The following is a 13,469-nucleotide window of genomic DNA, read 5'->3' on the forward strand; positions in this document are numbered from 1 at the left end:
TTAAAGAGATTTCTTGATTATAACTGAGAAATAACATCCATTGAGCAAAGTAAGCCTACTCTTGCCCTTCTTTTCTCCTGTCCTGTCCTGTCTCTATTGATCAGTCTTCGATAGAGTAACCACTGTATAAAAAGAGGTTTAGCGTCGTAAATTATTATATAAGAACACAGTCATGTTCGTGTTAAGTGTCTTATCCTTTACATGCGTCGTTGTTGATAACGAGTGTGACCTTGGCTTGTCTTTCACTCGAAGCCGACTCCTCCGTCGAGTATCAGCTCAGGGACTTGACGCCCCCCTCCAAAGGCCCTTCACTTGTAGCGACCACGGCGCTCCATTAAGACTGATGAGCTGATGTGCTGCTGCGAGGCAGGCGGTAGCAGGCTGCTTCGAGACACTCGCAGGTCATAACAGCCTTCATCGGTCCATTGAGAGCACACACTAACGATTGCCAAGGGCAGGAGGGCGGGGCGAGGGGGGCGAGGCTGGCGGTGACACAGGCAGAACTTGACTTTTCACGTTTTGATCACGTAAGTATTTTCACGTCAATAAAGTGTTAATGATGCAGCATGATATTGTCTTGTTTCCTGTGAAGCAAGACCGCTACATCGCCACTCATTGCTCACAGCTGTGAAATACGTTTTGTGGCTCCTAAATGCATCCTTACAAGACGCCTCACTGGACTCAGCATCCGGGCAGCTGCGCCTTGGCACCACCACCTGTCACCGCCGAGGCTGACATCAGGGTGCAGCTCCCCGCCTCCCACACGTGTACCGAGGCACTCCCACCTCGGCCCAGCACGACGCCATGTAGGCCCCATTGTCACATCAACTCTCATTAGCGAGATGACTCACAAGAATATTTTGCTTTCGCATGTCACCCCTTTAATTCTTAAAAATATAAATTCGTATCTGATGAGCTGTAGTTTCATTGATGTGTTATATATATATATATATATATATATATATATATATATATATATATATATATATATATATATATATATATATATATATATATATATATATATATATATATATATAGATATAGATATAGATATAGATATATATAGATATATATATATATATATATAGATAGATAGATAGATAGATAGATAGATAGATAGATAGATAGATAGATAGATAGATAGATAGATAGATAGATAGATAGATAGATAGATAGATAGATATAGATATAGATAGATAGATAGATAGATAGATAGATGGATATATATATATATATATATATATATATATATATATATATATATATATATATATATATATATATATATATATATATATAAAACCTAGACTCCTAAAGGACACGGGTTCGAGTCCCGCCCTCCGCTACAACGTGACAATTTTCAGTCATTGCCGAGTGGCCTATGACTACCCACATGCTGTCCTGAAGACCACCTATCAAGCCGGACTCTAGATTTACTCTCCAAAGAAAATAAAAAATTAGCTCCGGGGGGGGGACCATGAGCCAAGCAAGATGGCGTCACTATAAACACGAATGCGTCATTACGGGCTGGGGCCGACCACCAGGCCCCACCAAGAAAGCCTACCAATATCAGACTAAACGTAAAAAATATAAAGTTGTATATACGTAGAGAGAGAGATATATATATATATATATATATATATATATATATATATATATATATATATATATATATATATATATATAATGGGAGCATACGCAGTAGCTGCGCGTGGCCTCGGAGCTCATCTCCGACGCATTAGCCCTTGAGCCTGTGGTGGGTAAGAACCCATTACCCCGGAACACTGGGCTAGGGTGACATCCGGGTTACCACAGTTTACACACAGCCATCACTGGTGCTGTTAATTATTCTTACGCAATATAAAAAGGAGTCCGTTAGGGGCAGTCCATGCACAATGAGCCACTTAAGAGCATTCCCTCCACTGCTGTTGCAGGGCGCCGCAGGAAGACAGTAGCTGCTGCGGGGCACGAGCGGACACACCAAGGATCAATTGACTGAATTGTGTAACCTTATATCCTCAACTCCTACCCGGGACGAGCCAGTCAGTTGGCTGGGGCAGCCACCAGTCAGACCCGTCACAGCCCGGCCGCCAGTCACGCTGTGGGCCCGTGAGGGGCAGGTCACCCAAGGGCGAGCTCCACGCACCCTAAGTGGCGGCTCCCGCTGAAGTCCGGGACGGTCTTTGGAAAAGTGACAGCCAAGTGAGGAAGTAGTGACAGTGATGTGAAAGTTATACGGCAAGAATACTTTCTCACACCCAAATTTACGCTGCATTATCTTGCTTCAAATCCCGGCATATCCAATTTTCCTCCGCCCCCTTCTCTGCCATTTGTATCGGACACCGCTCTACAAAAAAACATGATTATTCATTTCTGTACCGCATAGTGTTAACTTTCTGACCGGATATAAAAAAATTAGTGGTTTACAATCTTGCGAAAAATAACGTCCCTCCAGCCCCGAGGAAAAGCTGCCGTGCCCCGCCACGAGCCTCCCTTGTCGCCGCTGCATCCACGAAAACAGGTGAGAAGACCCGTTCCCCTGCATGCCCACCCCCCTCCCTGGCGCCCACAAAGATATATATCGGGTGGACACATGTGACACACACACAAACACACCCACCCACCCACCCACCCACACACACACACACACACACACGTTCAAGTCTTAGTTCCCGGCACGTGCTCGGTCTTGAGACGCCATGAGGACAGTACAATGAGTGGGGTTGTAGAGGTAATCAAAATAAATGTCAAAGACGACGGCGGCTCCTAAGACCTTAGAGTCAAGGATGGCGCCTCGACCTTAAGTGGAGCAAGAGGATCAGTTTGGGGACGGACCTAAATCATGAGTCGTGGCTCGGGGCAGACACAATGGCCCAGACCAATACGTCACGCCGCCTAATTCTTTCATCGCCTGTGCTGAGCTCTTTTTTTTTTTTCTTTTTTTTTCTTTCTTTTTTTTCTGCTTGGGACGCTATTCGACCCACCTTATACGAAACATATACTGTCAAGTTTGGCGTTAAGTTGCGTCGATTTAGAGTAATTAAAAAGGAAAACGAATAGCATGCTGTGATTGATCATCCAAACTTTTATAACATGTAACCGATGTGGCCTCTGAGCTACAACAACATGCTGGCCACAACAGTGTAGGCATGTGAAGTTAGTCAGCGTGTAACAACCACAAAGAAAAATGTCTCATCTCCAACCCCAAGCGTTGCAATGCTCTTGGCTGTACAAACTTGACAGTTCTTTTGTTTTGTTTTACTTTTTTTCTCTCTGGCTTTTCCCTCAGTGTGCTTTATCCTGTTCAATTCCAGTTCATTACACAACAAGTGGTGGCTCGACCGGCAAAGCATCGGCGTCTTCATTTTGAGGACGGGAATTTAAATCCCACGCTCGTCTCCTCTGCAATAATATATTACTAACCAACTAACGGGGAGCATACCCCAAAAGGTGCGTCGCTTCACTCACTCGCCGCCTACACTCCCGATGGTCCCCCCTCGAGCAAGCTCCCACGCAGCCGCACTGATAGATACAGATAGATACAGATATAGATAAAAGTAGATAAAAACAGATATAAACTTAGATAGATTTATAGAGATTTTCCACCCACCTCCCTATACCTAACCATCAAATGCGCCCCCGTCCCCTTCCACAGGAGAGCACGTCACCCCTTCCCCCTCCAGCGTGACGCAGCACTACTCGACGCCGAGGCTTCCCTCACTGGGTCTCGGTCACCATACACAAACCCAAACGGCTGTTCCTGGTGCCCGTATGAGGTCGGTGTCACGCTGTTTCAAGGTCACGACAGCGTTCAACAGGTGGCAAAATCCGAGAGTAGGCCTGCAGATGAGTTTTAACCGTTACACGCGCCAGTCATAACCAAGAAAGTTGTGCATGTCCGTTGTTAAGATCTATCATTCTTGGGAAGCCCTATACCTACTTGAGGCATGACTAGAAATCGGGCCTTTTTTTTACAGCAAAGGAAGCAGCTAAAGGGCCAAAAAAAAAAAGCCAACTAACCGTTGCCCCCATTAAAGGGTGTTCAGATGAGCGGCCAAAAGAGAGGTCAATTTCGGGAGGAGAGGTGTCCTGATACTCCTCTCTTGAAAGACGAGAACTGTGGCTGTCTGGCCGATTCAGTGGCCGGGGACTCTCCAGCCACATGGTCAAAGTCCTAGGTGAAAAAATATCTTAGAGGCAAGAGTCTAACAGTACTATTACGTAATCAAACCAGTTCATTGAAAAGGTTTCAATGCGTAATAGTATTATAAGGTTATGCGTTTTATGGAAAACATGATGGAGAATCGGAATTTCAAGCACTTCAGAATATTTCACACTGCCTTAGGATGTCTAACCAAAAACCGACTTAAAACTTCACTTTCTATCGTCGCACTTCACGACAGTAGAAAAACATATATAAATATTTTTCTTAATTATCACAGAACAATTCAAGCTCAGTACTCTACTCCCTCTCAACAGACTGAAAACATTCTTCAAAAGGGCGTTCTCTATCGGTAAAATATGTTGTCTTTAATATCCTCCAAGGTAGAGGACATATCCTGTCCAATTGGTCATTCACACTGATGATCAAGGGCACCTCTCACAGGCTTGCCTGCACACCCTTCCTTGTGCACCGCCTTGGAAAATGAGGTCATGTCGGTGGGAAGATGGACAAGGCCAAGCTAAGTGGACAATGTGGGAGGGAGGAGCAGCGTCGTGGGGGGCATGGCGGAGGCTGGTGAGGGCATGACGCAGTAACGAGAATACCTGACGAATGTGACGATGACGACGATAAGGAGGAGGAAAAGGGTGAATCACAAAAGAAATAGTAATTATAAAAATAAAAGGCCATATTAAGGCAGTTAAGATATCCTAACCCGAACTGGAACCGCACAGGCGGCGTCCCCAGCCACCTCGCTAACACAGAGGTTATTAGCAAGACGCTCATCCTGCTGCTCACCCACCCTCACCACGGCGGTGTTAGGCACTGAGTTTGATGACATAATTTATAGTCATATACGTCATCAAGTAATAGTAGTAATAGTAGTAACAACAACAACAACAACAACAATAATAATAATATTATTATTATTATTATTAATAATAATAATAATAATAATAATAATAATAATAATAATAATAATAATAATAATAATAATAATAATAATAAAGAAGAAGAAGAAGAAAAATAAGAAGAAGAAGAAGAAGAAGAAGAAGAAGAAAAAAGTAGAAGAAAAGGCAGAAGAAAAGGAAGAAGAAGAAGAAGAAGAAGAAGAAGAAGAAGAAGAAGAAGAAGAAGAAGAAGAAGAAGAAGAAGAAGAAGAAGAAGAAGAAGAAGAAGAAGAAGAAGAAGAAGAAGAAGAAGAAGAAGAAGAAGAAGAAGAAGAAGAAGAAGAACAAGAAGAACAAGAACAAGAACAAGAAGAACAAGAAGAAAAGAAAAATAATAATCGTGTACTACATAATTATCATAAAGCCGCATCAGCTTACCACCAAACAAACAACTGTCTGAGCTTTATGCCACCTGATCAAAATTAACTATCCTCCCTGCTTGCCTTGGAACACCTCCCTAAAACCACGCCGCGTCACCGCTTTGTAGTTGTAAAATGTCCAAAACGAGGCAACAATCCCCGCTGTCCACGCACAATGCCTAATGTTTCCCGCATGACAGGCCATTATTGCACATCCGTCTCTATTCCCAGTGCGTTACCGTCTGCCCCACACACTGTCTGGCCGCCCCAAAGCATATCAAGCGGCTTTCTCAAACAACCATGTCCATCTGTGTGTGTGTGTGTGTGTGTGTGTGTGTGTGTGTGTGTGTGTGTGTGTGTCTCTCTCTCTCTCTCTCTCTCTCTCTCTCTCTCTCTCTCTCTCTCTCTCTCTCTCTCTCTCTCTCTCTCTCTCTCTCTCTCTCCTATTTAATTTATCAATCTAATTTTGCTTTGTACCCAGAGGTGTGAATGTCATTGCGTCACACGTTTCTCTGCTTCGTAGGAAACCTTGACCCCAACACCTCGCCTGGGCTTGCGTAACGCTGCAGCCTCGCTTTCCCCTCAAGGTTTCCTTATATTCGGTAAAGAGAGGCGAAGCAAAGGATTTGGTGCGCGATTTATCTCACTTCGTCACACAGAGCTGGGCCTCGCTATGTCTTTTTTACCACCCGCTCGGCTGTCAACCCCGAGCTCTTCATAGTCATGCTGGCAATTGAGGGCAAAAGATAAAAATATGTCCATCCTTCAAGCCCCGTCACGACATTTTTCTCATCCTTCATGCACTACATGTGTGATGTTGGGTTTTACGAGAACATGGTGGAGTTGATCCTTTTCAATAAGCCCACACAGGGAGTCGAGGGAATGCTCTCATTTTAAGATTCAATTTTAAACCCACACAGAAAGCAAGCAGTGTGGTTTAAAGGGTCAGACAGGAATTAATAAAGCCAAGATAACGGAGTACATACACCTGTATCTGAATGGGCCGCGAGGGACCCGCGTAACAGACGTGTGTTGAGGCTCGCGAGCAGCTTGAATAAAGGCCGCGTGTGTAACGTCGCCCCGCTGCCGGTCCTCCCCTGACCCTTCACGCGGCCACCCTGACCCCCTGACCGCCCGGCCGGGTGCGCCGCCACACCAGCCAATGTTTGTCTTGTCGACAACACTCTTGTATATGATTAAGATTCTGCACTGCCTTCACATAAGATCACTTTGATCACTCCACTATGCAGCGTCATAAAGTAAAAATGAATCAATAACTTGGGTCTAGTGAAATTGTCACACCTCGCAAGTTTCTACCCCTCCAAAAAAAAAATTGCTATGAAAAGAAGAAATAAAAAAATGGCATAGCGACCAACCCTGCGCCACACGTGTGATAGATGGCTGGTGACCCCAACCCCGCCCCTTCCCACCTCGCGCCTGCTGACGAGCCTTCAGTTATTAGTCTAGTGTAGTGTTGCATCACGATCGAGTGCTGGCCACAACGTGACCTCGACGACGCTCCTTGGAACAGCCTGTCGTTGGCCACTCCTTGGTAGGAATTTAATAAGTGAGTGATGGGCGAAGGCGCATCGATCACCCAAGTAACGTCACACCCGGACCAGCTGTGAACCCGAGCATCAGCGTCAAGTGGCGCCTTCCTCACCCTACCTCACCCTGCCGAACACCTAGTGCTCCTCATCATGCTGTCTTACAAGTCCTCCTCCTCCTCCTCCTCCTCCTCCTCCTCCTAATTCAGTATACCTTTCTCCTTCCCCATTCTTGTTTTTGCCATTTTCTTTCTACATGTTCTTCCTCCTCATCTTCCCTCATATCATCATATTATCCCTTCCTTCTCCTCATACATACTCTTCCTCTTCGTCTTCCCTTGCATCATTACATCACCTCTTCCTTCTCCTCATGCATACTCTTCCACCTCATCCTCCCTTATTACATTATCTCTTCCTTCTCCTCACCCTGACTTCCATCCCCTAGTTCTTGTCCTCCTCCTTCAACATCCTCTCCTCCCCTACCACCGCCGCCCTTCCCTTCTCGTTCACCCCTGCGGAGCCACTCATCGTCTACTTAATGCCACCACAAGAACCTTCACCTCTAATAAGATCCCCTCTGTGGCCTTGTACAGAGACATACCCGCGAGGGGAGATAAAGGATGAATTCGTTTCCTTAGGTACGGGGTGGGAGGAAAACTGGGTCACTGTTGGCAGGAGAGAGAGAAGAGGGAGCGTTCATCAGCTGACTCAGGGAGTACGCACAGACTCGCCTTATGAGAAGCTCCACGAGTAAGGCGTTCAAATAATTCGTTGTCAGGGCGGGAGTTCGATATTCAACTAAAGGCGTTTTATAATCGTAGCATATCCTGAGGTGATGTTTTCTTTTATTACGTACATCAACACCTCCCCCCCCCCCCCTGTCCCTTTACCCTGACATTTCCCCAGGTCACTTTAAAGGGTGTAGGTTCATTACGTCTTTGCAGCTCATTAATTGAAACTACACAAGGTATTCTGCCACTTAAGGATTAACGTCTCTCTCTCTCTCTCTCTCTCTCTCTCTCTCTCTCTCTCTCTCTCTCTCTCTCTCTCTCTCTCTCTCTCTCTCTCTCTCTCTCTCTCTCTCTCTCTCTCTCTCTCTCTCTCTCTCTCTCTCAACCCACCCTGGTGTACAGTTTCACCTGTATATAGCCCCTGACGAATCAGTCTCTCCTCAAGCTGGACAAACCTGAACCAACATTAAAAGATTTACAGAAAAGTTTTATTGTTGGGATTTTAAGAGGAGATAGTGATGTAGTGTGATAAAATGTGATTGTTTTCATGTGTGTGTGTGCGTGTGTGTGTGTGTGTGTGTGTGTGTGTGTGTGTGTGTGTGTGTGTGTGTGTGTGTGTGTGTGTGTTTGCGTGTGCCCGCACAAGTACAAGTACCAATCACTGCCGTAGCGATTATCAGTAACATTGTGGCGTGGTGCCAATAATGACTGCTACATGATGACAGTGTTCCTATAATAAAGGGTAATTAGGGAGGAAAATGAAAAAATTCCCATAATATACCGACGATATCAGCATCAGAAAATTTCGCCTAGCCCGTGCAGGAATAGTTTTCGTGACTGACGAGGTGAACGACGCCGCGCAGTGTGATACAAGAGGGTCTGAGCTGCCAGCCAGAGATTGTGTTCATGCTCCTCGGGTGGGTGCTGAAGCTGGCTTTTCGTATATTTGTGTCAAGTCCTCTGCCTGGAAAAACAATTAAAAAAAGCCACGCATCAGTGGTGCAGTGGTTAGCGTCCCTAACTACAAATTTTCGGGCCAGGGTTCGATTCCCGGTGTCGTGTTCCTGGCTGCCCCCCTGTTCCTAGCTCTCCCCCCTCTACTTACAAACAAATGGCGGATCGCTATGAACATGGATACGTGTATGCAGCCAGTCGCGTGTACGTGGATGTCCCCCCAGTGTTTTCAAGCACTGGAGGGCATATTGTTTTATTCTTTCATAGGAAAAACATCCATGAATCCAGTACAGCGCTCTCTTTTGTAACAAGTGAAGTGAAGGGCTAATAAATACCCTTCATGCGGTGATCTCCTCACCATGCTAAGGATATTGCTAAAGTAGAAGGAACTCAACGTAGTAACAAAGACGATCTCTTCCTTGCAAAACAAACCTGGCGATGAAAGGCTCCCATTTCTTAACATGTTCTCTCTCGAGAAACGTCGGCTCCGAGGAAAGTTGATCGAATTTACCAAATTATTCAATAGCTTATGTATCCAAATTGCTTGTGGCCGATGACACCTCTCGAACGAAAGTTAATGGCACAAAACTTGTGCAAACGTATATAATTACCCCAGCATTTTTTTTTTTCTTCACCAACGTTGCAGCAAGAAAATGGATCAGTGATCCAGTGTAACACGACTGAGCCATTACGGAAGAAACTCGACCGTCACTGTCTCCACCTTCATGATTTTAATTAGCTAAGGTAGAAATGCAGTCTTGGTGACTCTTTGGGTTGATGTCAATCCACTTAAGTTTAATGACAGACCACATACTATGGATCATATGGTCTGTGTGGTGTGTGTATCTATGTAAAATTCTCTCTCTCTCTCTCTCTCTCTCTCTCTCTCTCTCTCTCTCTCTCTCTCTCTCTCTCTCTCTCTCTCTCTCTCTCTCTCTCTCTCTCTCTCTCTCTCTCTCTCTCTCTCTCTCTCTCTCTCTCTCTCTCTCTCTCTCTCTCTCTCTCTCTCTCTCTCTCTCTCTCTCTCTCTCTCTCTCTCTCTCTCTCTCTCAGTAGCAGGATACACCTTCTCCCTACAAAAGCAACACGGTCCCTACGTGTGCAGCGCCGAGCACACTCAGGCCAAGACCACCCATAGGGAAGTTACGACATAATTTGCTGCAGGTGGCAATTAGTAGGCCAGAGAGAGAGAGAAGAGATGCAGAAAGAAAGGCACCTAGACCGGCAGACAGACAGATAAAACAGGCTGGCAGGCAGACAATTTAAAAGGCAGCAGAAAAAAAACAAGGACACATACATACATACATACATACATACATATATACATACATACATACAGATACACATATACATACACGCACACATACACAGCTACATGCATTAACATAAATCAGTCAATTTAGAGAGAGAGAGAGAGAGAGAGAGAGAGAGAGAGAGAGAGAGAGAGAGAGAGAGAGAGAGAGATTGACTAACACAGACAAAATTAGACAAGTAGACAGACAGACAAGCAGATGATGGCTGAGAGTTCCCTGTCTCGTGTAGAGTCTCCTAAAAAATACCGTTTTCTCTATATCCTGCAGCCTCTCTCCGGGCTGCTCGCCTCACTCCAAAATCCCCTTTCCCTCTGGACCATCCAATCCAGTCACCCTTCTACTTTTCATAATAGAATCCACATTCATACCATTCCACTCATCACCCTCCGCTCAGCACCTCCGCTCTCGCGTGTAGTTACACAACACCCGCCTTCACCATCGCCTTCTCATATCACCTCAATCCTGGACATCATCACTGCCGTTCAGACTTCATTCTTGTCGGAGCAGAGTCGTGGTAGTGCCTCGCAAACCAACATAATGTTTGATATGTAGCAAGTCACGCATCTAATCCTACTCCCCTCCGCTTTACCGCCCAGTTTTGTTTTGTTTTGTTTTTTATCTTTTATTATATAGATTAGTATCTACATCCATATAGCTAAGAAAGTTACATAAGAATGGGAACAAATTGAGGTTATTTACTCAATTAGAAACCAAATGAACGAGTGAGCAATTACAAGAGATTTCTACTGATCTAGTCATTGAACCTAACAGCGACAAAGAGATAGAGAAGCAAAAGTTGAAAACTAGAAAAAAAAAATAACGACGCTACAGGTTACGATGAACATTACCGGCGTGCATACGTGCTCGTGAGCAACAACTAATATTAAAGCCGTACTCTTACGCCGTGATTACAACATCGTAGGAAGCTATGATTTAAGGTGGACTCCTACGCCAAACTTACATCATCATGGGCAGCTACAAATTAGTAACAAGTGTTGCATAACGCGGCCCTGTTCACCCCGTACTCTCCGGCCGCCCACAACAATACCGCCACATCCCGACCCGCTGGTGCCCCGCTAACCCCTTTGCTCACGAGGCTTCCGTCTGCTCCGCCCAGACACACGTACGCCCGCCCCTTGTCTCTCGCGTCCCGTTGGCTTCCGTTCGTTCCCTCCGAATAGATTTTATACGTATGATCTCCTTGGTTCACTCCGCAGCTCCACCCCGTCCAAGGCACCTCCTTGTTACCTCTACCTATATATAGGGTTACGGGACAAGAGTTGCTCCTTACGATGAAACGCTTTTCTGTATTTATTACTGAAAAAAACCCGCTTGATAAATATTTAAGTGACATTGCATTAGTCGCCAATATCAATATTTTGTCTTACGTTTACGACAAAACTTACTTTATATATTTCGTAAATAGGGTATAATGTTCCACTTTGCGACTCCCTTCTTAAGGTGGGTGCATGTGCTTGTTTGGGCGGGGGTGGGCACTTGAAGAGAAGATACAAAATTATTCCTTTGCTGAAATAATAAGGTTGGACTCTTCAGGGCAGTGAGAAACCATAATTAAGGTAAACTATGTCCAGATTATGTGAAGATTTACGATGGCTAGTCCTGATTTAGATCAACTGTCTGGGATATAAAACATGATACAAAATTCATACCGAATGTTAAGCTTTTCGGCAACATGCATGACATAACATATATGTTCATAGTTTCATCTTCTACATTTCTACAATGATCAGCTCGCCAAATTTTCTCGTTTTTCAGCAAAGACAAACAACGGGATAAGGTTCATGGGCAAGCAGGTGGGTCATTAGGGCCCCCAAACACTGGGCAGGGCACTGAGCTCAGAGGCTCGTTTCCTTGCAGGGCAACACATATTTTTGTCGCTAACCAACTTCAGCAATATCCTCTAATCAAAATAACTTCAGTCCCTTTAAACCTTCTTTATGCGCAGCTTCCGCGTGACGTCACGGACACCTGGGGCATTTGCCTCTCCCGCGACCGGAAACACCTGACGGGATTTAATTCAGTTCCTGTTAGGGTCTTCCGGTGTCCTCACAAACTTGCCGCGCCGCGACGCCACATCTGGCGAGGCCCACAAATTATTTTCTCAACTTGTCTGACTATGATTCATTAAATGCGGGGAAACATGATTCCGGTACTTCTTAAACCCGCCAGGTGTCCCAGTGACTGTTGGGGCAGAAGGATGCGTCACCTGCCTATACGACGCCTGCCACTCAGTTGATTCACGTGACGCTGTTTACGTCAGTCACTTTGTTACATGTTTACATCAGCATTAAGAGGAACTAAACTACTTTACGAATTGCACTGTAATGCGGTACATATTCACCGTAACGATCGGGGTTAAATCTACCAGAGAAGGACGGCTATGAATCTCATCCATGAGCGGCATTTATTGAATTGCACTCCACCGACACACCCATGCCCGGGGCCTGGGTGTCCTCGATCCCCCCGTGTAACAGTGGAAAAAACACTCCCTTGTCATGTCAGGTTTCGTTCATGTAATAGGTGTCCAGTTTTCTCATTTGAGCTGCAAACTATGCATTGTGGCCATCCCAGCAAGAACTGACTAAACATTGCATGGAAATTTTTGAGAGTATTTTCATCTTATTTTATTTGCCTAATAGTGAATGATATAAAATGATTATTAGATTAGATAATGTATGAATGCTTCACATTATGCAATACTACAAACCAAGAATAAGGCTCCTCCTAACTATTATAACACAAAACTGAATATGTGCAATGTTTTACAGGACTTCGGCATGCCAGGCCCCGGCGACCCAGCCATTCTGCCCCGTAGTGACCTGACCCTCCACCACGCCCCGCCAGCCAAGCCCAGCCGCCCGCACACCGCCACGTGTCCGCTCCTGAAGGAGGAGCTTCAGAGCTTCGTCAACACTCTCGGGCGGTCAAAAACACTACATGAGGCCAAGGACAGCTCGCCCACTATGTCCCAGAGACAACGCACCACGCCCAGGTCTCGGGACACCTGGCACGGCTGGTCCCCAAACTTTAGGTTCGGCTCAACCAGATCCACAGACTCAAGCTTCAGTCACACCAGAGCCCCAAACACCAGGTTCAGCTCTACTCGATCCCAGGACTCCAGATTCAGGTCTCCCAGATCTCAGGACTTCCGGTTCAGCTCTACCAGGTCTCACGATGAACGGAACTACCCCATCAGGTCCCCAGCATCACGACATTCCTCGGTCAGATCACGCTCCTCGCTGCGCTCCGTGGCGTCAAGAGCGTCATCAACACTCCATCGTTCGCTTCGCCGAACTGGACCCGTGTACCGGGTGGCCAGTTACCGTGCCAGGGCGGCCAGGGAGTGGGCCGGCGCTCTGACACAGCGGGTGACTGGCAGGGGCGGGACGCTACTTCTGACACCTGCCCGCGATCGCCGTCAGCCCGTGG

At 45.8% G+C, this 13,469-nt stretch overlaps 1 protein-coding gene across 1 annotated transcript in view; it reads left to right on the plus strand.

Moving 5' to 3' along the window:
• The first annotated feature begins 2,040 nt into the window (after positions 1-2,040).
• LOC126998723 (uncharacterized) overlaps positions 2,041-13,469 on the plus strand; it is an 82,178-nt gene continuing 70,749 nt past the window's right edge. The window contains exons 1-2 of the mRNA XM_050860712.1: positions 2,041-2,524; positions 12,809-13,469. The exon at positions 12,809-13,469 is cut by the window's right edge and continues 337 nt beyond it. Of these exons, the coding sequence (XP_050716669.1) occupies positions 12,818-13,469 (652 nt within the window). The 5' untranslated portion in view covers positions 2,041-2,524; positions 12,809-12,817. The remainder of the gene's footprint in view (positions 2,525-12,808) is intronic.

This window comes from Eriocheir sinensis, chromosome 15 (assembly GCF_024679095.1).
Source record: "Eriocheir sinensis breed Jianghai 21 chromosome 15, ASM2467909v1, whole genome shotgun sequence".
Taxonomy (NCBI): Eukaryota; Metazoa; Arthropoda; class Malacostraca; order Decapoda; family Varunidae; genus Eriocheir; species Eriocheir sinensis.